The sequence below is a fragment of the Bos grunniens genome, chromosome 27, assembly GCF_055505025.1.
Source record: "Bos grunniens cultivar Pamir isolate PY7600 chromosome 27, Bosgru_T2T1.0, whole genome shotgun sequence".
NCBI classification, from domain to species: Eukaryota; Metazoa; Chordata; class Mammalia; order Artiodactyla; family Bovidae; genus Bos; species Bos grunniens.
The window spans coordinates 35,910,671-35,934,424 of NC_141191.1; the positions used below are offsets into that span (position 1 = coordinate 35,910,671).

The 23,754-nt window shown below is 36.9% G+C and overlaps 1 protein-coding gene across 11 annotated transcripts in view; it reads left to right on the plus strand.

The window, feature by feature from the left end:
* ADAM32 (ADAM metallopeptidase domain 32) overlaps positions 1 to 23,754 on the plus strand; it is a 180,539-nt gene that overhangs the window by 24,425 nt on the left and 132,360 nt on the right. For 6 of the 11 annotated variants that reach the window (XR_015156223.1, XR_015156225.1, XM_086380389.1 and 3 more), the window contains 3 exons: positions 1,612 to 1,688; positions 3,014 to 3,191; positions 20,208 to 20,279. Coding sequence is in view for 8 of the 11 variants with exons in the window: in XM_086380389.1 (XP_086236515.1) it covers positions 1,612 to 1,688; positions 3,014 to 3,191; positions 20,208 to 20,279 (327 nt within the window). In the remaining 3 variants the exon portion in view is untranslated. The remainder of the gene's footprint in view (positions 1 to 1,611; positions 1,689 to 3,013; positions 3,192 to 20,207; positions 20,280 to 23,754) is intronic. The other 5 variants (XR_015156224.1, XM_086380381.1, XM_086380383.1 and 2 more) reach the window with 1 other exon arrangement.

Consider the following 23,754-nt stretch of genomic DNA (forward strand, 5'->3'; position numbering starts at 1 on the left):
AATGCCATTTGTAGCAACAAAGATGAACCTGGGGATTTATATGTTAAGTGAAAAAAGATGGAGAAAGGCAAATATCATGTGATATTACTTATATGTGAAATCTAAAAAATGATGTAAGTGGAATTATTTACAAAATGGAAATAGACTCACAGACATAGAAAATATAACTTGTGATTATCAGAAAGGATGATGGAGGGAGAGATAAATTAGGACTTAGGGATTGATATATACATGTGATTATTTATAAAATAGATAAATGACAAGGATCTACTGTATAGCACAGTATATTCAATGTCTTGTAATAACTTGTAATGGAAAAGGATCTGAAAAAGAGTACATTTATATGTATGTATGTATAACTGAATCACTTTATTGTACACCTGAAGCTGCTGCTGCTGCTGCTGAGTTGCTTCAGTCATGTCTGACTCTGTGCGACCCCATAGATGGCAGCCCACGAGGCTCCCCCGTCCCTGGGATTCTCCAGGCAAGAACCTGAAGCTACTACTACATTGTAAATTAACTACATGCTTCAGTAAAAAGTAGTTAAAAAGAACTCTGTGCAAGAAAAGTGTATTTCATATAGTTAAAGTGTAGTATTCTATCTCTATGAGGTTAACATTCTATTCAAGTCCTCTATAGATTCTGAATGCTAGACTTACCTGTTACTGACAGAAATGTCTGCTTAAAAATCTTTAGTATGATTATGCATTTATTTTTATTATTATTTCATTTTTGACTTTTTATATTTTGAAGCTATGTTATTAAATGAATGCAAATTTGGAATATTTATATCTTCCTGGTGAATTGAAACTCTTATCATTAAGAAACGTCCCTCTTTATCTCTAGTAATGCTTTTTACCTTAAAGTCTACATTTCCAATATTAGTATTGCTTCAGAGTTATCCTTTTGGTTTGTGTTGGTGTGGTATATCTTTTTCTAGATCTTCAATTTTTTGTGTGTGACCTTAAATTTTAGACATCTCATTTTAGCAGACTATCAGAATTTAAAGAATATCCAGAGTCACAATCTTTGTCTTTTAATTAATGACCTAAATTTCTATTTTGGAAAATAATTTTACCTAAAATATGATATAAAACTTTGGAAACAGTGTAAATTAATACACCAAGCATTGAACTGAAAAGTGGCATTAATATAGTGAAAGTGGCAAACCTGGGGAGATGTTTTTCTCTGAATGTCTTTTTATTCACAATGATATAAACAGTATACTGCTACTGCTAAGTCACTTCAGTCGTGTCCGACTCTGTGTGACCCCACAGACGGCAGCCACCAGGCTCCCCTGTCCCTGGGATTCTCCAGACAAGAATACTGGAGAGGGTTGCCATTTCCTTCTCTAATGCATGAAAGTGAAAAGTGAAAGTGAAGTCGCTCAGTCCTGTCCGACTCTTAGAGACCCCATGGACTGCAACCTACCAGGCTCCTCCATCCATGGGATTTTCCAGGCAAAGTACTGGAGTGGGGTGCCATTGCCTTCTCCGATAGACAGTATAGAGCCTATGAAAAGTATTCAGAAAGTTCTAAGTATAAAAAGTTAAGAAGTCATTAGAAAGTTTTGTCAACTCCTAGGTAACTACTTTACTTTCTCCCTTCTAGGGTCAATGCTACTACCAAGGATATATTGAAGGATATCCGAATTCTTTTGTCACACTTAGCACGTGCTCTGGACTGAGGTTATGTATATTTTGTCCTTGATATGCAAACACCATAGTTGTGATATTTGGCTGCAGTGAACTGGTTAGTTTATTCCAAGTGTGGAGCTGGTGGAGGATTTCCATGTGGAGAATATTCCCATGTGGATATTCCCATCATACCACTGAATGATATATTCCTCTGAATATGTTTCTTCTCTTATTTCTCCTCAATTCCCAGACAGACCAGAGACTTGTCACAACTTCCTTGAAAGTTTAGATTTCCTGGTGTCCTTGCTTTTATTCTTTATTGTGGAAATGACAGATGAACATGTTTGACTACAACAAATTGGAAGAGCTAAGTTCTGGGTAGCTTTTTTTTCAGAGAATATTTTTGTACCAGTTACTAGACTAGTGTCTGGAGATATAAAAATGCATAAACGAAGCATGCCCTTTCACACGGGAAATCATCTGCAGAGAGAGGAAGCGCTTTTGTATAAACAAATAATAATTATTATAGTACTTACTCATTTTTTCTAGTAATATCACTGTCTTAAACTCTCTAAGAATTGTAAAGTTTCCTCCTTTGTGCTTGGAGGGCTTTCCATTCTGTCAGGACATTCTTCATCTTCATTTTTGTAGTATAGGATCCTTGTTTTCACAAACGAATTTTACTTGGTGCTTTTTACATGGAATTCTAAAATTTGGTTTTTAGAGAATAGTCGCTAGAACTGTTACCTATATTCAAGGAAGAATACTTATAAAAGTTGTTTACTCTATGTTACTTTAAATTTCTTATTCAGATTATGTACATAAAATTCATAAATGCCTTGTAATTACTGCTAAATTTTATTTTTATGGATAAAATTGCTCATTATCCTTTTGTTATACAAGCAATGTAAGCATTATAGTGCAAAACAGATCAAAATTTTTACAAATTTCTATATGCTGTTGCTTTCATTAAATCACTGACTTGGAGGACAGGGGAATGACTTGATCATGTAATGCTGTATACACAGTACTGCTGCATACCTAAGCAACTGATTATGTAATTTCTGATTTAATAATTTCAGCTATGTTTATAACTATAAAGAAAATTAGATAGATAGTTTTTGGAATTGGGAAAATTTTTATTTTTGGTCTGTTCAGAGTCATCTACAAAATACAAAGACTGTGGGACAAAATACAGAGCCCAAAAACATTCTGTATCTTTTCTTTCTTCTCCTTCCCCTCTTTCCTTCCTCCTCCTCATCCTCTTTTTGGAATTCTGTCAGAGTTTTATAATATAGAATTAATTATAGAATTAGTTAAAATTAGAATTATAAAATAGAATGAAAATCAGTAAAATTTTGTCCGTAATTTTACAGAGGAATATTGCAGTTTGAAAATGTTTCGTATGGAATTGAGCCTCTGGAATCTGCATTTGAATTTCAGCATCTTCTTTACAAACTAGGGAATGGAAAGAATGAATTTACAGTTCTTACTGAAAATAAAGAAGACACAGAACAAAACCCAATGGACTATAACATTTTTATAAGTGAAAAAGTGAGTTGTGCATGTTTTATTACTCTTTCAAGGCAGTTATTGTTTCTATTTATTTTTAAAGGAAATTTATTAACCCGTTAGATAGCTGTAGCTACTTTTCTTTAACATTCTCACTTTTTCTTAGCCTTAACAACTTCCTTTGAACCATACGTTACCTTTTTCTCTTTGCAACAATCATTTACTTTTTATTAACTGTGCATATTAGGGCATATTCAATATAAATGTTAAAAACTCACTTCCTGCTTTTATCTCTATATTCCTGGAAATTATTGATTAATCAAATATTTATGAAATCTGCATTTATAACCAAGAAATCAGCATTAATTAAATTATAGATATAATTAAAATGTCATAAGTTGAATTGCCATGTATGGCCAATGTAAATTGTTCACCTGTATAACTGCATGTTTTGGTCCTCACAAAAGTAGTTATGAAAGAGAAAATATTTTTGCCAAGTAAAAGTGGCGTTAATATGCATAGTTTATACAAGAAGTATATGGAAGTGTTCACAATACATGTTCTACTTGGCTTCTGTCAGTTTTTTAAAAAATAGACCAAACTCATCAGAATTTAGCCAGACATGTAAAAATTAAGACATTTCTCAACCTCTCTTGCACCTAGGTAGAATTTTGTGACAAAGTTATAGATACTGACATGTGACAGATGTAACATGTCACATCTAGATAGAGTTCTAAAGGAAGAAAGCTTATCCTCTTGTCTTTTGCCCTTTCCTGCTGGCTGCAGTGTGAACATATTGGTACATCCTAGTCCACAATGATGGCAATGATACTCTACGTAGTGGAGCAGTAAGGTAGAATGAACCTTGCTCCTGAGGAATTTATAAGACTAAATCACCATGCCTCTTCAGTCTTTTAATATAAGAGAGAAATAAACTCCAACTTGTTTAATCCATTATTCTTGTGTCTCTGTTACAGCTTCTAATCCTATATCCAAAATAATACAGGTCTGAAATGTACAATGAAATGTACATGGAGTGCCAAAGTACTCAATGCTATCACACAAACACATATATATTTTAAAATGAAATTTTATTTACTAAATATGAGCAATTTTATTTTCATTCTAAGAATTTAGGAGAGTAATCTATAATGGCTTAGATTAATCAGTATGGTGGACATTGTTGGTGTTCTGGCCAAATTCTGTCAGATCCTTTTTTACTGTATTTTTGTATAGTGGGACATTTTGTCTTTGGTTGTGCTTTTTAAATATCTAGAATATGTTACTATATTTTAAAAGCTATTTTTACTTAAAAGTTTTCTTCCAGTTTTATTGAGATATAATTGGCAGTGTGTTGGTATAAGGTATACAGCATAATAATTTGATAAATATATTGTGAAATGATCACTGCAATAAGTAGTTAACATCTATCACAACATATAGTGTACAATTTTCTTTTTTTGTGCTGAGAACTTTTAAGATTAATTCTCTTAGAAACTTTCAAATATACATTGAAGTATTGTTAATTATAATCACCATGATGTGTATTCTATTTCCAGAACTTATTTATCTTATAATGGAAATTTGTACTTTTTGATCACCTTCACCCATTTATCCCACTTCACAGTACATACCTCTGGCAACCACCAACCTTTTTTCTGTACCTATGAGTCTGGTATTTTGTATTTGTTTTCTTCCCTAAGATTCCACATATAAGTGAGATCATACGGTATTTGTCTTGCTTTGTCTGACATTTCCTTTAGCAAAATGCTCTCAAGGTCCAATCATATTGATGCAAGGGCAAGCTTTCCTTCGTTTTAATGGCCAGTAACATTCCTTTGTGTGTGTGTGTGTGTGTGTGTGTGTGTGTATGTATGCATGCACCAAGTTTCTTTATCCATTCATCAATTGATGGACATTTAGGTTATTTTCGTGTATTAACTGTTCTAAATAATATTGCATTGAACATGGGGGTGCAGATAATCTCTTCAAGATGGTGATTTTTGTTTCCTTGGGATAAAGACCCAGAAGTGGAATTGCTGGATAATGGTAGTTTTTTCAATTTTTAAAATTTTTATTGGAGTATAGTTCGTTTACAATGTTGAAATAGATTCAAGGGTACAACAAAGTGATTCAGTTATACATATGTATGCATATATTCTTTTTCAGATTCTTTTCCATTATAAGTTATTAGAAGAATTGAATATACTTCCCTGTTCATGTATATCACTTTTTTAGATCCACATATAAATGATATCATGTGATATTTGTCTTTCTCTGACTTACTTCACTTAACGTGATAATCCCTACATCCATCCATGTTGTTGCAGATGACATTATTTCATTCTTTTTTTTTGGCTCACTAATATTCCTTTATATACATATAACACATCTTCTTTATCCATTCATCTGTTTATGGATATTTAGGTTGCTTCCATGTCTTGGCTGTTGTAAATAGTGCTGCTGTGAACACTGGGGTGCATGTATCTTTTTGAATTAGAGTTTTTATCTTTTGTGGATATATGCTGAGGAGTGGAATTTGCTGGATCATATGGTAACTCTGTTTTTACTTTTTAAAGGAATCTCCATACTGTTTATTCTCCATAGTGGCTGTATCAGTTTATATTCCCAGCAACAGTGTAAGAGGGTTCTCTTTTCTCCATACCCTCTCCAGAATTTATTTGTAGACTTTTTAATGATGGCCATTCTGACCAGTGTGAGGTAGTATCCCTTTTCAGTTTTGATTTGCATGTCAATTAGGATGTTGATCATCTTTTCATGTGCCTATTGGTGATCTTTATGTCTTCTTTGGAGAAAGGTTTATTTAGGTCTTCTTCCCATTTTTTTGATTGAGTTGTTTTTGTTAATATTGCTCTCTATGAGCTATTTGTACATTTTAGAGATTAATCCCTTGTTGGTTTCATTGTTTACAAATATTTTTCCCATTTCATAGGTTGTCTTTTTGTTTTGTTTATTGTTTCCTTTGCTGTGCAAAAGTTTATAAACTTAGAAGTTTGATTAGGTCCCAATTGTTTATTTTTGTTTTTATTTCCATTACTCTAATAAATGGCTCCAAAAAGATACTGCTTTGATTTGTGTCAAAAAGTGTCATGCCTGTGTTTTTCTCTAGAAGTGTTACAGTACCCAGTCTTACATTTAGGTCTTTAATCTGCTGTAAATTTATTTTTGTGTGTGTTGTTAGAGAATGTTCTAATTTCACTGTTTTACATGCCAGTTTTCCTGGCACTGCTTATTGAAGAGACTGTCTTTTCTCTGTCTTATATTCTTGCTTCCATTGTCCTAGATTAATTGACCATAAGTGCACGGGTTTATTTCTGGCTTTTCTATTCCATTCCATTCGTCTATATGTCTATTTTTGTGCCAGTATCATACAGTTTTGATTATGTAACTTTGTAGTATAATCTGAGGACAGACTGTGATTTCCTCCAGCTCCTTTTTTCTTTCTCAAGATTGTTTTGTCTACTCAGGGTCTTTAGTATTTCCATATGAATTAAAAATTTTTTGTTGTAATTCTGTATAAAATGTCTTGGTGATTTCATAGGGATTACACTGAATTGCCTCAGGCAATATGTTCATTTTGACAGTATTGATTCTCCCAATGTAAGACCATGGTATATCTTTCCATCTGTTTGTTCTGTCTTCAAGTTCTTTCATTAGCATCTTAAAGATTTTGGAATGCAGGTCTTTTGACTTCTCAGGTAGGTTTCTTCTTAGGTAGTTTATTCTTTTTCATGTGGTGGTAAATAGGACTGTTGCCTTAATTTCTTTCCTAATCTTTTATTGTTAGTATATAAAATGTAACAGATTTCTGTGTATTAACTTTGTATCTTATAATTTTACAAAATTCGTTCATGAGCTCAAATAGTTTTCTGGTAGTGTCTTTAAGATTTTCTATGAATAGTAACATGTCATCTGGAGACAGTGACAGTTTTACTTCTTCTCTTCAAAGTTAGGTTACTTTTATTTCTTTTTATTCTCTGATTGCTGTGATCAAGACTTCCAAAATCATGTTGAATATAAGTGGTATGAGTGGACATCTTTCTCTTGTTCCTGATCCTACAGGGAGTGTGTCCAGCTTTTCACCACTGAATATATGTTAGCTGTGGATTTGTCATAGTGAAATTGCTCAGTTGTGTCCAACTCTTTGCAACCCCATGGGCTGTAGCCTACCAGGCTCCTCCGTCCATGGGCTTTTTCAGGAAAGAATACTGGAGTGCGTTGCCATTTCCTTCTCCAGGAGATATTCCCGACTCAGGGATTGAACCCAGGTCTCCCACATTGTAGGCAGATGCTTTACTGTCTGAGCCAAATTTGTCATATATGGTCTTTATTATGTTGAGGTAGAAAAGATTCTCTATGCTCAATTTCTGGAGAGTTTGCTTTAAATCATAAATCATTGTTGAATTTTATCAAAACCCTTTTCTACATCTATTGAGATGATCTTAAGTTTTTATCTTGAGTTTGTTAATGTCGTATATCACACTGCTTGATTTGCAAATATTGAAAACTCGTCAGTCTCCCTGCAGTAAATCTCACTTGATCGTGATGTATGATTCCTTTAATATATCACTGGATTTGGTTTGCTGGTGTTCTGTTGAGAATTTTTGCATCAGTGTTCCGTGATGGTCTAGTGATTAAGACTCCTTGCTTTCTGTGCAGGTGGTGCAGGTTCAACCCCTGGTCAGGGAACTAAGATACCATATGCTGCACTGTGTGGCCAAAACATAAGTCTAGGATCAGCTGACTTCACAGGACAATGCTACCAAACATTTAGTGAAGAGTTAACATGTATCCTTCTGAAACTATTCCAAAAAATTGCAAAGGAAAGAACACTTCCAAACTCATTCTATGAGGCCACGATCAGTCTGATACTAAAACCAAGCAGAGATACAGTAAAAGAAAATTACAGGCCAATATTGCTGATGAACATTGATGCTTTTGTTTGGAGTTTTAAAATTGCTGATTTAACTTTATTATGTATTTATTTTTTTGATTTAACTTTAATACTTATGGTTGTTTGGTTTATATTTTCTGTTTCTTCCTGGTTTAGTCTTGAAAGATTGTGCCTTTCTAATAATTTATCTATTTTTTTTAGGCTTTCTATTTTATTGATGTTTAATTGCTCTTAGTAGTCTCTTATGATCCTTTGTATTTCTCTGGTGTCAATTGTAACTTCTCTTTTTTAATTTCTGATTTTATTCGTTTGGACACTCTCCCTTTTTTCTTGATGAGTTTGGCTAAAGGTTTATCAATTTTGTTTATCTTTTCAAAGAGTCAGCTTTTAGTTTCACTTTCTATTTCATTTATTTTGCTCTGATCTTTATGAATTCTTCCCTTACACTAACTTTGGATTTTATATGGTGGCCTTTCTCTAATTGCTTTAGGTGTAATATTCTGTTGTTTATTTGAGATTTCTCTTGTTTCCTGAGGTAAACTTGCATTGCTATAAACTGGCTTCTTAGAACTACTTTTGCTGCATTTACAGGTTTTGGATCCTTATGTTTTCATTTTCATTTCTCTTTTTGTATCCTTGTGTTTTCATTTGTTTCTACATACATTTTGATTTTCTCTTTGATCTCTTCAGTGATCCATTGGTTGTTTAGTAGCATACTGTTTACCTTCTATGTGTTTTTGTTTTTGTAGTGTTTTTCTTGTAGTTGATTTCTAGTCTCATTGAATTGTGGTCAGAAAAGATGCCTGTTACTTTGATTTACTAAGGCTTGTTTTGTGGCATACCATGTGATCTATCCTGTAGAGTGTTCCATATGCACTTGAAAAGAACATGTATTCTGTTCTTTCAGATGGAATGCTCTCTCTATATCAATTAGGTTCATTTGGTCTCTTACGTTATTTAAGGCTTATGTTTTCCTTATTGATTTTCTGTCTGGATGATCTGTCTATTGGTATAAGTGGGGTGTTGAAATTCCCTACTACACTTGTATTACAGTTGATTTCTCCTTTTATATCTGTTAATATTTGTCATGTATTCAGGTGCTCCTATGTTCAGTTCAGTTCAGTGGCTCAGTCGTGTCCGACTCTTTGCAACCCCATGAATCGCAGAACGCCAGGCCTCCCTGTCCATCACCAACTCCCGGAGTTCACTCAGACTCATGTCCATCGAGTCAGTGATGCCATCCAGTCATCTCATCCTCCGTCGTCCCCTTCTCCTCCTGCCCCCAATCCCTCCCAGCATCAGAGTCTTTTCCAATGAGTCAACTCTTCGCATCAGGTGGCCAAAGTACTGGAGTTTCATCTTTAGCATCATTCCCTCCAAAGAAATCCCAGTGCTGATCTCCTTTAGAATGGACCGGTTCGATCTCCTTGCAGTCCAAGGGACTCTCAAGAGTCTTCTCCAACACAACAGTTCAAAAGCATCAATTCTTAGGTGCTCAACTTTCTTCACAGTCCAACTCTCACATCCATACATGACCACAGGAAGAGAACCATGGCCTTGACTAGACGGACCTTTGTTGGCAAAGTAATGTCTTTGCTTTCCAATATGCTTTCTAGGTTGGTCATAACTTTCCTTCTAAGGAGTAAGCATCTTTTAATTTCATGGCTGCAGTCACTATCTGCAGTGATCTTGGAGCCCCCCAAAATAAAGTCTGACACTGTTTCCACTGTTTCCCCATCTATTTCCCATGAAGTGATGGGACCAGATGCCATGATCTTCGTTTTCTGAATGTTGAGTTTTAAGCCAACTTTTTCACTCTCGTCTTTCACCTTCATCAAGAGGCTTTTTAGTTCCTCTTCACTTTCTGCCATAAGTAAGGGTGGTGTCATCTGCATATCTGAGGTTATTGATATTTCTCCCAGCAATCTTGATTCCAGCTTGTGCTTCTTCCAGCCCAGCGTTTCTCATGATGTACTCTGCATATAAGTTAGGCACATATATATTTATAATTTTATATGTTCATACTGTATTGATCCCTTGATTATTATGTAGTGTCCTTTTTTGGTTCCCTGTAACAATTTTTATTCTAAGTTTGTTTCTAAATAGCTCTATTTCATCTGATATAATTATTGCTATTTAAGCTTTCTTTTGATTTCCATTTGTGGAATACGTTTTTCAATCCCCTCACTTTCAGTTTGTGTGTCTCTCTAGATCTGAAACAAGACTCTTGTAAACAGCACTTATATAGGTCTTGTGTTTGTATCTATTCAATTGCTGTATGTTTTGGTTAGAACACTTAATTTCTTTGCATTTAAGATAATTATCAATATTAATGTTCCTGTTGCCGTTTTGTTAATTGTTTTTGGATTTGTTTTGTAAATCTTTTTTTCCTTTTTCCTCTTTTGTACTCTCCTCTTGTTTTTGATGACTGTTGAGTATTTTTAGTTGTATGTTTAGAATTTGTTTTCTTTTTTGTATGTATATCTATTATGGATTTTTGTCTGTGGGTCTGTTAGTTCAGTTCCTCAGTTGTGTCTGACTCTTTGCGACCCCATGGACTGCAGCACGCCAGGCTTCCCTGTCCATCACCAACTCCCAGAGCTTGCTCAAACTCATGTCCATCGTATTGGTGATGCCATCCAAGCATCTCATCCTCTGTTGTCCCCTTCTCCGCCTGCCTTCAATCTTTCCCAGCATCAGGGTCTTCTCTAATGAGTCAGTTCTTTGCATCAGGTGGCCAAAGTGTTGGAGGTAACATGAGGTCTGTGTATATATGTGATTATCTCATGTTGCTGATACCTTAATTTTAAATGCATTTAAATAAACTTGCCTTTGTACTCTCTTCTCACAATTACTGTTTTCAACATCACATTTTTACATTTGAATGTTTTGTGTATCTCTTAACTGCTCTTTGTTGATGCAGATGATTTTACTTTTGTCTTCTAACCTTCCCAGTTACTCTGTGTATGTATGAGTTCCTACCTTTGCTGTATGTTTGCCTTTGCCGATAAAGTTATTTTGAAATTTTCTTATTTCTAGTTGTAGCCTTTTATTTATTTATTTTTTTTTGTCTAGAAAAGTTCCTTTACCATTGTTGTAAAACTGGTTTGATTGTGCTGATTTCTTTTCATTTTTACTTGTCTGTAAACCCTTTGATTTCACCATCAAATCTGAATGAAAGTCTTGCTTGGTAGCATACTCTTAGTTTTAGCTTTTTCCTTTTTATCACATTAAATATATGGTGCCAATTTTTTCGTGGCCTGAAGAGTTTCTGCAGAAAAATCAGCTAATGGCCTTAAGGGAGTGCTCTTATATTAGTTGGTTTTCTTTTCCTCTTGCTGCTTTTACTGTTTTCTCTTTATGTTCATTTTTTTCCATTTTGATTATAATATGTCTTGGTTTGTTCCTTTTTGGGTTAATCCTGTATGATAGTCTCTGTGCTTCACTTCTCTTCAGCTTTCAGAAGTTTTCAGCTATTATTTTTTCAAATATTTGTCAGGCTTTTTCTCTCTGTGATCTTCTGGGACCCCTATAATGTGAATATTAGTGTTCTTGGAATTGCCCCAGAGATCTTTTAAACTGTCTTCATTTCTTTTCATTCTCTTTTTCTTTCTGGTCATCACCAGTGAGTTCCTCTACTCTCTTCCAGCTCACTGATCAATTCCTCTGTATCATTTAATCTACTATCAGTTCAGTTCAGTTCAGATGCTCAGTTGTGTCCGACTCTTTGCAGCCCTATGAATTGTAGCACGCCAGGCCTCCCTGTCCATCACCAACTCCTGGAGTTGACTCAAACTCATGTCCATCAAGTCAGTGATGCCATCCAGCCATCTCATCCTCTGTCATCCCCTTCTCCTCCTGCCCCCAATCCCTCCCAGCATCAGGGTCTTTTCCAATGAGTCAACTCTTCGCATAAGGTGGCCAAAGTACTGGAGTTTCAGCTTCAGCATCAGTCCTTCCAAAGAACACCCAGGACTGATGTCCTTCAGAACGGACTGGTTGGATCTCCTTGCAGTCCAAGGGACTCTCAAGAGTCTTTTCCAGCACCACAGTTCAAAAGCATCAATTCTTCAGAGCTCAGCTTTCTTCACAGTCCAACTCTCACATCCATACATGACCACAGGAAAAACCATAGCCTTGACTAGATGGACCTTTGTTGGCAATGTAATGTCTCTGCTTTTGAATATGCTATCTAGGTTGGTCATAACTTTCCTTCTAAGGAGTGAGTGTATTTTAATTTTATGGCTGCAGTCACCATCTGCAGTGATTTTGGTGCCCCCCAAAATAAAGTCTGACACTGTTTCCACTGTTTCCCCATCTATTTCCCATGAAGTGATGGGACCAGATGCCATGATGTTCATTTTCTGAATGTTGAGCTTTAAGCCAACTTTTTCACTCTCCTCTTTCAATTTCATCAAGAGGCTTTTTAGTTCCTCTTCACTTTCTGCTATAAGTAAGGGTGGTGTCATCTGCATATCCGAGGTTATTGATATTTCTCCCAGCAATCTTGATTCCAGCTTGTGCTTCTTCCAGCCCAGCGTTTCTGATGATATACTCTACATATAAGTTAAATAAGCAGGGTGACAATATACAGCCTTGACATACTCCTTTTCCTATTTGGAACCAGTCTGTTGTTCCATGGCCGGTACTAACTGTTGCTTCCTGACCTGCATATTGGTTTCTCAAGAGGCAGGTCACGTGGTCTGGTATTCCCATCTCTTTCAGAATTGTCCACAGTTTATTGTGATCCACACAGTCAAAGGCTTTGGCATAGTCAATAAAGCAGAAGTAGATGTTTTTCTGGAACTCTCTTGCTTTTTCTATGATCCAGCGGATGTTGGCAATTTGATCTCTGGTTCCTCTGTCTTTTCTAAAACCAGCTTGAACATCAGGAAGTTCACGGTTCAGTATTGCTGAAGCCTGGCTTGGAGAATTTTGAGCATTACTTTACTAGCGTGTGAGATGAGTGCAATTGTGCAGCAGTTTGAGCATTCTTTGGCATTGCCTTTCTTTGGGATTGGAATGAAAACTGACCTTTTCCAAGTCCTGTGGCCACTGCTGAGTTTTCCAAATTTGCTGGCATATTAAGTGCAGCACTTTCACAACATTCTCTTTCAGGATTTGGAATAGCTCAACTGGAATTCCATCACCTCCACTAGGTTTGTTCGTAGTGATGCTTTCTAAGGCCCACTTGACTTCACATTCCAGGATGTCTGGCTCTAGGTCAGTGATCACACCATCCTGTTTCTCTGGGTCATGAAGATCTTTTTTGTATAGTTCTTCTGTGTATTCTTGCCACCTCTTCTTAATATCTTCTGCTTTTGTTAGGTCCATACCATTTCTGTCCTTTGTTGAGCCCATCTTTGCATGAAATGTTCCCTTGGTATCTCTAATTCTCTTGAAGAGATCTCTAGTCTTTCCTATTCTGTTGTTTTCCTCTGTTTCTTTGCATTGATCACTGAGGAAGGCTTTCTTATCTCTCCTTGCTGTTCTTTGGAACTTTTCATTCAGATGCTTATATCTTTCCTTTTCTCCTTTGCTTTTTGCTTCTCTCCTTTTCACAGCTATTTGTAAGGCCTCCTCAGACAGCCATTTTGCTTTTTTGCTTTTCTTTTCCATGGGGATGGTCTTAATCCCTGTCCCTGTTCAATGTAATGAACCTCAGTCCATAGTTCATCAGGCACTCTATCTATCAGATCTAGTCCCTTAAATCTGTTTCTCTCTTCCACTGTATAATCATAAGGGATTTGATTTAGGTCATACCTGAATGGTCTAGTGGTTTACCCTAATTTCTTCAATTTAAGTCTGAATTTAGCAATAAGGAGTTCATGGTCTGAGCCACAGTCAGCTCCTGGTCTTGTTTTTGCTGACTGTATAGAGCTTCTCCATCTTTGGCTGCAGAGAATATAATCAGTCTGATTTCAGTGTTTACCATCTGGGATGTCCATGTGTAGAGTCTTCTCTTGTGTTGTTGGAAGAGGGTGTTTGCTATGACCAGTGCGTTCTCTTGGCAAAACTCTATTAGCCTTTGCCCTGCTTCATTCTGTACTCCAAGGCCAAATTTGCCTGCTGCTCCATGTAACTCTTGACTTCCTACTTTTGCATTCCAGTCCCCTATAATGAAAAGGACATCTTTTTTGGGTGTTAGTTCTAGAAGGTCTTGTAGGTCTTCATAGAATTGTTCAACTTCAGCTTCTTCAGCATTATTGGTTTGGGCATAGACTTGGATTCCTGTAATATTGAATGGTTTGGCTTGCAAACGAACAGAGATCATCCTGTCGTTTTTGAGATTGCATCCAAGTACTGCATTTTGGACTCTTTTGTTGACCATGATGGCTACTCCATTTCTCTTAAGGGATTCCTGCCCGCAGTAGTAGATATAATGGTCATCTGAGTTAAATTCACCCATTCCAGTCCACTTTAGTTCGCTGATTCCTAGAATGTCGATGTTCCCTCTTGCCATCTCCTGTTTGACCACTTCCAATTTGCCTTGATTCATGGACCTAACATTCCAGGTTCCTGTGCAATATTGCTCTTTACAGCATCGGACCTTGCCTCTATCACCAGTCACATCCATACCTGGGTATTGTTTTTGCTTTGGCTCCATCTCTTCATTCTTTCTGGAGTTATTTCTCCACTCATCTCCAGTAGTATATTGGGCACCTACCAACCTGGGGAGTTCCTCTTTCAGTATCCTATCATTTTGCCTTTTCATACTGTTCATGGGCTTCTCAAGGCAAGAATACTGAAGTGGTTTGCCATTCCCTTCTCTAGTGGAGCACATTCTGTCAGACCTCTCCACCATGACCCTCCCGTCTTGGATGGCCTCACAGGGCATGGCTTAGTTTCATTGAGTTAGACCAGGCAATGGTCTGTGTGATATGGTTTCAGTGTGTCTGCCCTCTGATGCCCTCTTGCAACACTTATTGTCTCACTTGGTTTTCTCTTACCTTGGACGTGGGATATCTCTTCACGGTGCTCCAGCAAAGCACAGCCGCTGCTCCTTACCTTGGACGAGGGGTGGCTCCTCACAGCCGTCCCTCCTGACCTTGAGCGTGGAGTGGCTCCTCTTGGCCCTCCTGAGCCCGTGCAGCCACTGCTCCTTGGACATTCAGTTATTCTTCACCTCTGGTCATTCTTTCTTTCTTTTTTATTTTTTTACCTCTTTGTTAAGAACTTCTAACTTCTTGCTCTGTGCATCTATTGTCCTCCTCAGTTCTTTGGTCACATTATAGTCATTCTTCTGCCCTCTTTCTTGGGTGGGTTGTCTATTTCTACTTCACTTAGTTCTTTTGAAATTTTATCTTGTTCCTTCTACTGGAATGTATTTTTTTTGCTTCTTTTTTTTTTTTTAAACCTAAATTGCTCTTTGTGTTTTTATGTATGTGGTAGGTTAGTTACATTTCTCAACTTTGGAGAACTGGCCTTCTGTAGGAGATGTCATATGCATTCCAGGTCTTAAGTAGGTCTTGATGCTAATGTGTCAAGATTGCAGCCACTAGTAGCAGTGTTCACATGGTTGAATGTTTCCAAATACGCCTACTATCAGTGGTTATATCACCAGTGCGAGCTGCAGCCGTCCCCTGCTTATTGAGACTCTCCAGGATCAGTAGGTGGGTCTAGCTTAGGCACCTGTCATATTCTTTTGCCCTGGGTCCTGGTGCACATAAGATTTTGTGTGTGATGTTGGGACTGACATCTCTTTATCCCCTAGTCCTGTGAAGATCCTGAAATTAAGCTCCACTGGCCTTCAAAGCAAAATGCTTAGAAGGGGCTCATCTTCCCAGTGCTGGATTTCTAGTGCTGCTTCCCAGACAAGGGAGCTTGACATGGGGCTCAAGAACTCTTATTCCCATGGGATAATCTGTGTAGTATAATTATTTTCCAGTTTGTAGGTTGCTGTAAGTTTCATTATTTTGCGAGTTTGCTCCTCCTACCTGTCTCTTTGGTTACTTCTTGATATTTTTAGTTGTAGAAGATCCTTTCTGGTAAGTTCTAATCTTTTTCATGCATGGTTATTCTGAAGATAGTTGTGATTTTGATGTGGTTGTGGGAGGAGGTGAGCTCAGGATCTATTTACTCTTCCATCTTGATAAAAGCTCTGTTCTCTAATTTCTATTTCATATTTCATCCTTTCGGTAGATTTGGTTTTCGTTTGCTCCTGTTTTTCTAGTTTCTTCAGGTATAAAGTTAAGTTAGGCATTTATATTACAATTTTTCTTCTGTTTTAATTGTATCTCAAATGTTTTGGTATGTTACCTTTTTATCTTCATCTTTCCAAAGTTGTTTTCTTATCACTAATTAGTACACTTTCTTTTCAACTAAAATAAGTCCCTTTAAAATTTCTTGTCACACTGGTTTAATATTGATGAACTCTTTTATTTTTATTTGTCTATAAAACTTCGAAGCTTTATCATTCAGAGTTGAAGAAGAGATAGTTAGAATTTTTTTCTAGCATCCTGAATATATTGTGCTATTCTTTTCTGGCCTGCAGAGTTTTTTGCTGAAAAATTGCTAATAGTCTTATAGCGATTCCCTTGTATGTAAAACATTTTCTCTTGTGGCTCTTACTTTTGACATTAAAATTATAATGGGCTTTGGAGTGGGGATCTTTGCATTTTTAAAAAAGATAGTGGGCTTCCCTAGTCCAAATGTCTGTTTTCTCACCCATATTAGGGAAGTTTTCAATCATTGTCTCTACAGACAAAATTTCTACCCCTTTTTCTTCTCCTTCTAGGACTTCTGTAAATGCAAATGTTTGTTAGTTTATTATTTTGTAGCCCCTTATGCTATCTTTCCTATTTTAAATTCTCTCTTCTTTTGGTTTCTCTTATTGAGTTCCACTGCATTTTCTTTGGGTTGACTAAATTTTTTTCTTCTGCTTCACCTACTCCACTGTTGACCCTTTCTACTGTATTTTTCACTTGTTATTGTATTCTACAGTTCTGTGACTATTCTTTGATAGTTTCTTATATTTTCTCTCTCTGTGTTAAAGTTCTCACTATATTCATTGACTCATCTCTCCAGTTCAGTGAGCATCTTTAAGACAAGTACTTTAAACTCTTTATCAGGTAAATTACATGTCTCCATTTCACTGAGTTTTTTTTTTTTATGAGTTTTCTATCTTGTTCTTCCAATTGGAACACAGTCCTTTGTTTTTTCATCTTGCTTGACTTTCTGTGTTGGTTTTTATACAGTAGATGAAAAACCACCTCTCCTAATCTTGGCGTGTCCTTGTGTAAGAGTGAAACTTGTTGTTCAACCCTGCTCCAGCTCTTTGTCATCTCTCAAAACTTTGTGCTTATCCAAGTAGCATATTAGTGTCTTGAAGGGGAGATTCTTAGTACTTAGATTCTGGTTGTTTGGAAACTAGATCCTCAGGCAGCTGCTTTCAAAAGTATGCACATGTATATAGTCCTGTGGGATTGCAAGTGTACGCACTGTTCTCCAGGATATCTAGCAGTGTTTCCTTAGCAGCAGTCATAAAACCTGGGGCTTCAAATAAGTGTATATGCTCTTTTCTGGGAGATATTGGAGAGCTGGAGCAAGGCAAAGGGAGTGTGCCAAGATGGTGTCCACAGACTGCATTCCTTGAGAGAAGCTCTGTCATTTGCACTGGATGTGTGCTAAACCTGAAGCCTTCCTCAGTATGTTATCTACACAGTGCTCTGGGATTTGCAGCTTGCCAAGAGCCATCTCTTCAATAGTTGCAGTCCATTGTGTCTCAGAAATGCAAGCCCCCTAGCCACCAGAGCCAGGCAATCAAGGAGCATTCCCTGGAGGGCAGCTTCAAAAACTGGGGTAATACTTTTAAAAACTAGGGCAGGTGGAGCACTCAAAGATAGCACTCACCCTCTGAAGTGTCTGGGAAACATTACACTTAGCCAATAGATGTGCATGTAATTAGAAGTCTGCCTCTCAGGCTGCAGCCTTGATGCTTATCTAAGAGGCCTCCATAACAGAAAGACTGTTGAAACTAATAAACAAATTCAGTAAACTTGCAGGATACAAAACAAATGTACAGAAATCTGTTGTGTTTCTATACACCACTAATAAACTGTCAAAAGTAGAAATAAACACCCATTTACAATGCATCAAAAAGAATATAATACCTAGGAATAAATTTAACCAAGGAAGTGAAAGAACTCTATATTGAAAATTACAAGATATAGATGAAAGAAATTGAAGAAGACACAAACAAATGGAAAGATATTCCATGCTCATGGATTGGGAGAATCAAGGTTGTTAAAATTTGCATACTACCCAAAGCAATCTACATATTCAGTGCAATCCCTATAAAATTCCCATGGTATTTTTCAAAGAAACAGGAAAATAATCCTTAAGTTTGTATGGAACTACAATCACCAAATAACAAAGCAATCTTGAGAAAGGAAACAAAGCTGGAGTCTTCAAACTCTCTGATTTCAGGGTATATTACAAAGCTATATTCATTAAAATAATATTATACTGACATGAAAAGATATATCCAGATCAGTGGAACAGACTATAAATAAACCCAACAGACAGACATAAACCCAAATATATATGGTTAATAAATTTATGACAGAAGAACCAAGAATATATGATGGAGAAAGGACAGACTTTTCAATAAATGGTATTAGGAAAACTGGACAGTGACATACAAAAGAATGAATGGATAACTTTTATACAATACACAAAATAAACTCAAAATGGATTAAAGACTTGAATATAAGACCTGAAATCAATTCTTCTTAGTAGAAGATAAATGCACTAACTTGAAAACATATATGCACGCCTGTGTTCACTGAAGCATTATTTGCAGTAGCAAAAATATGAACCAATCTGAGTATCTGGATAAGTAATGATTAAATAAATTGTTATGTACATTTATCAATATAGTGGAATGTTATTCAGCCTTAAGAACAAAGTGCTGCCATTTTTGGCAATATGGATGAATCTTGAAGACGTTAAAACTCAACACTGAAAAAACGAAGATCATGGCATCCAGTCCCATCACTTCATGGCAAATGGATGGGGAAACAATGGAAACAGTGAAAGACTTCATTTTCTTGGGCTCCAAAATCACTGTATCTGTGAAATTAAAAGACCCTCCTTGGAAGAAAAGTTATGACCAACCTAGGCAGCATATTAAAAAGTAGAGACATTACTTTGCCGACAAAATCCATCTAGTCAAAGCTATGGTTTTTCCAGTAGTCTTGTTTGGTTGTGAGAGTTGGACCATAAAGAAAGCTGAGTGCTGAAGAATAGATGCTTTGAACCGTGGTGTTGGAGAAGACTCTTGAGAGCCCTTGGACAGCAAGGAGATCAAACCAGTCAATCCTAAAGGGCAATCAATCCTGAACATTCATTGGTAGGACTGGTTTTGAAGCTGAAACTCCAATACTTTGGCCACCTGATGCAAAGAGCGGACTCATTGGAAAAGACCCTGATGCTGGAAAAGATTGAAGGCAGGAGAAGGGGACAACAGAAGGTGAGATAGTTGGATGGCATCACTGATGCAATGGACATGAATTTGAGCAAGCTCCGGGAGTTGGTCATGGGACAGGGAAGCCTGGCATGCTGCAACGCACGGGGTAGCAAAGGGTCAGACAAGACTGAATGACTGAACTGAACTGAGGACATTATGTTAGTAAAATAAGCCAGACACAGAAAGACAAATACTACATCTCACTTTTATGTGGAATCTACAATAGTCAAACTCATAGACACAGTGCAGTGGTATTTGTCAGAGGCTGCAGACCAACAGAAACAGGGAAATGTTGGTTAAATGGTATAAAGTTTGATGTATGCAAATGAGTAAGTTCTGGAAATTTAATAAACAGTAACATAACTGTAGTAAGCAATATTGTATTGTAAAATTTAAATTTTCTGAGAGGGTTGATCTTATGTGCTCTTACCACACACACACACACAAGAAAAAAGAAAATGGTAACTATATGAGAGTTGATATGTTAATCAGCATGATTGTGGCAGTTATTTCACATTGCATAAGTATATCAAAACATCGTCTTATAATTTAAGCGTATATGTATGTATATATTTCAACTATGATTAAATAAAGGTGTAAATATTCTAAAAGTTTAGAATAAACAAGTTGTGAAAGTTTTCAAGTCTTTAAATATTGTTGTTCTTTTTTCTAGCCAGAATCAACTGTTTCAACTGATTTAATTCCTCTTTATCTAGAAATGCATATCGTGGTAGACAAAGCTTTGGTATGTGTTTTACTTTTTCTTTGCACTTGAATATTTGATATGAATGTATGATTATCCCTAGCTAGAAAGGAACTTAAATATTCCAGTCTTCTTACTTCCATGTCACTCCCAGAGAACAGTGAAGAACCAAATATTCAAAATCGCACTAGTTCTATCAGAAATATTTTATTTGAAATCTTTATGTAACAAACCTGCATAACAAAATGGTTTTATTATTATTTTTCTGATAGTTCACAACTTTAGAGTTTCTCTCAATCCACAAAATTTTTAATGGTGATATTTTTAAGTGAAATTCTTTAAGCTTTAATTCTTGTTTTAGGGTACTTGAAGAGCAGCATGTAGTCTAGAAAATGTTTGGCTAATAAGATATTTATTGGCACAGAAATAATGATGGTATAACCATTTATGGTAAGCCTGGTGGGCTGCTGTCTATGGGGTCACACAGAGTCGGACGCGACTGAAGCGACTTAGGAGCAGCAGCAGCTTACATTAAAGTATCAAGATTTTTTAATGGTTTTATTCATGCAGCTGATTAAGTGTAGTCTAAATGCTCCTCTGGATTACTTATTCCCCAAAACGATTTGAGGATGTCTGAACTTCAGACTCTTGAGGTGATAACTCAGTTTGTTTTCAGTAAAATCTTGCTTTGTTTCTCCCATACTTCAACGATTTCAGAAAGCAGGGATAAAACATATTCTGTAGATTTTTTTCTGAAATATTTGATCATCATATCTGTGGAAAATCACAGAGAATGTGAGTTTTATTGATTTCCAATTCTATTTGTAGGATTGTAGAGCTTGTCAGGAAGTGAGTTGAGAGTTTGAGACAGGAGAGATTTAGGGAAGGATATTAAAATACTTATTAAATGAGTATTAGGGAAAAGAGCAAAAGGAACATTAGGAGAAAGTTGAGATATTTCTGGTAAAGATGACTAAATTTCCAGGGAATATTTTGGTTTATGAAAATTATTTTGTTTCAGGATTCAGTTAAGTTCAGTCACTCAGTCGTGTCCAACTCTTTGCGACCCCATGAACCGCAGCACACCAGGCCCCCCTGTCCATTACCAAATCCTGGAGTCCACTCAAACCCATGTCCATCGAGTTGGTGATGCCATCCAGCCATCTCAGCCTCTGTTGTCCCCTTCTCCTCCTGCCCTCAATCTTTCCTAGCATCAGGGTCTTTAACAGTGAGTCAGCTCTTTGCATCAGGTGGCCAAAGTATTGGAGTTTCAGCTTCAGCATCAGTCCTTTCCCTGAACACCCAGGACTGATCTCCTTTAGGATGGACTGGTTGGATCTCCTCACAGTCCAAGGGACTCTCAAGAGTCTTCTCCGACACCACAATTCAAAAGCATCAATTCTTGTTTCAGGATTATGTTGTTTTAAAAGCTTCTTGTCCAAATTGCCAGATTTGCCGGTTATAAAATGCTGATTAAGCATCTCTTTTCTATGTTTTTACAAATATTTATATATTCTTTAATAAGACAAATATTGAGCTAAATATGACATCTGTGTTACCAGATATTGGGCATGTAGAGAAGAATAGTGATATCTTCAGTCTCTTCACAAATTTTAAATCCATAATTGTAGCCTAGTGAATTCAGTGCCAGATTGAGGGAGTCTATGGTACAATAAAAGCACAGTGCAAATTTTCCAGTTCAAGATGGTGGAATAAAAGAACATGCACTCATCTCTTCCTGCAAGAGCACCTAAATTGTAACGAGGTGTTGAACAGCCATTGACAGGATGATGCTGGAACCCCACGTCCAAAAAAAAGACACCCCATGTCCAAAGACAAGAAGCCACAATGAGGCACTAGGAGAGGTGCAAACATGATAAAATAAAATCCTGTATCTGCCAGCTAGGCCACCCACAATCTGGAGAACAGTAATACCAAAGAAGTTCTCCTTCATTGTTGTGATGATTCTGAGCCTCACGTCAGGTTTCCCAGCTAGGAGATCTGGCAAAGGGACTGGGAATCCCCACAGAACCTGACTTTGAAGGCGGCAGGACTTGATTATAGGATTTCTACAGGACTGAGGGAAACAGAGACTCAACTCTTGGAAGGCACAAACAAAATCTTCCATATACCAAGACCCAAGGGAAAGGAGCAGTGACCCCACAGGAGACTGAATCAGACCTACCTGCTAGTGTTGGAGGGTCTCCTGTGGAGGTGTGGGTCAGCAGTGGCTTCCACAGGGATCATGGCACTGGCAGCAGTCCTGGAAAATGCCTCTTGGCGTAAGTCCTTTTGGAGGTTGCCATTAACCCCACACAGAGTTCATAGACCCCAGGGCTGGGTTGCCACAAGCCAGACAACTAACAGAGAGGGAGCACAATTCCACCCATCAGCAAATAATTGGATTAAAGATTTAATGAGCATGGCCCTGCCCACCAGAACAAGACCCAGTTTCTCTCACTGCCAGTCCCTCCCATCAGGAAGCTTACACAAGGCTCTTGGCCTCATCTACCAGAAGGAAGACAGAAAAAGCAAGAAGAACCACACTCCTACAATGGCTAGAACAAAAGCCACATTACAGAAGTTACTCAGAATGAAAAAGCAGAACGTTATGTTTCAGATGAAGGGACAAGAAAAAACTCCAGAAAAACAAGTAAATGAAGTGGAGATAGGCAACCTTCCAGAAAAAGGATTCAGAATGGTGATAGTGAAGATGATCCAGGGTCTTGGAAAAAGAATGATGATGCAAAAAATGTTTACCAAAGGCCTAGAAGAACTAAAGAACAAATGAACAGAGATAACAGTATACTAGAGATGAAGAATCAATAGCAGAATAACTGAGGCAGAGGAATGGATAAGTGACCTGGAGAACAGAATGGTGGAAATCACTGCTGCAGAAGAGAATACAGAAAAAATAATGAAAAAAGTGAAGACAGCCTATGAGATGCTTGGGACAACATGAAACCCATGAGCAGTCACATTACAGGGGTTCTGGAAGGAGAAGAGAGAAAGGACCTGATTAAATATTTGAAGAATAATAGCTGAAAATTTCCGTAACATGGGAAAGGATATAGTCAACCAAGTCCAAGAAGCACAAAGAGTCCCAGCAAAGATAAACCCAAGGAAGAACACACTGAGACTCATAGTAATCAAAATGACAAAAATTAAAGACAAAGATAAAATATGAAACAAGGGAAAAAGGACAAATAACATACAAGGGAACTCCCATAAAGTTATCAGCTGATTTCTCAACAGAAATCTGGCTTTTTCTACAAGCAAGGGGTGGCACAATATATTTGAAGTGATAAAAGGAAAAAACCTACAACCAAGAATACTCTACCCAGCAAGACTCTTGTTCAGATTTGATGGAGAAATCAAAAGCTTTCCAGACAAGCAAAGTTTAATAGAATTCCTCACCATGAAACCAACGTTACAACAAATGTTAAAGGAACTTCTCTAGGCAGGAAACACAAGAGAAGGAGAGACCTACAGAAAATAAACCTCAAATAATTAAGAA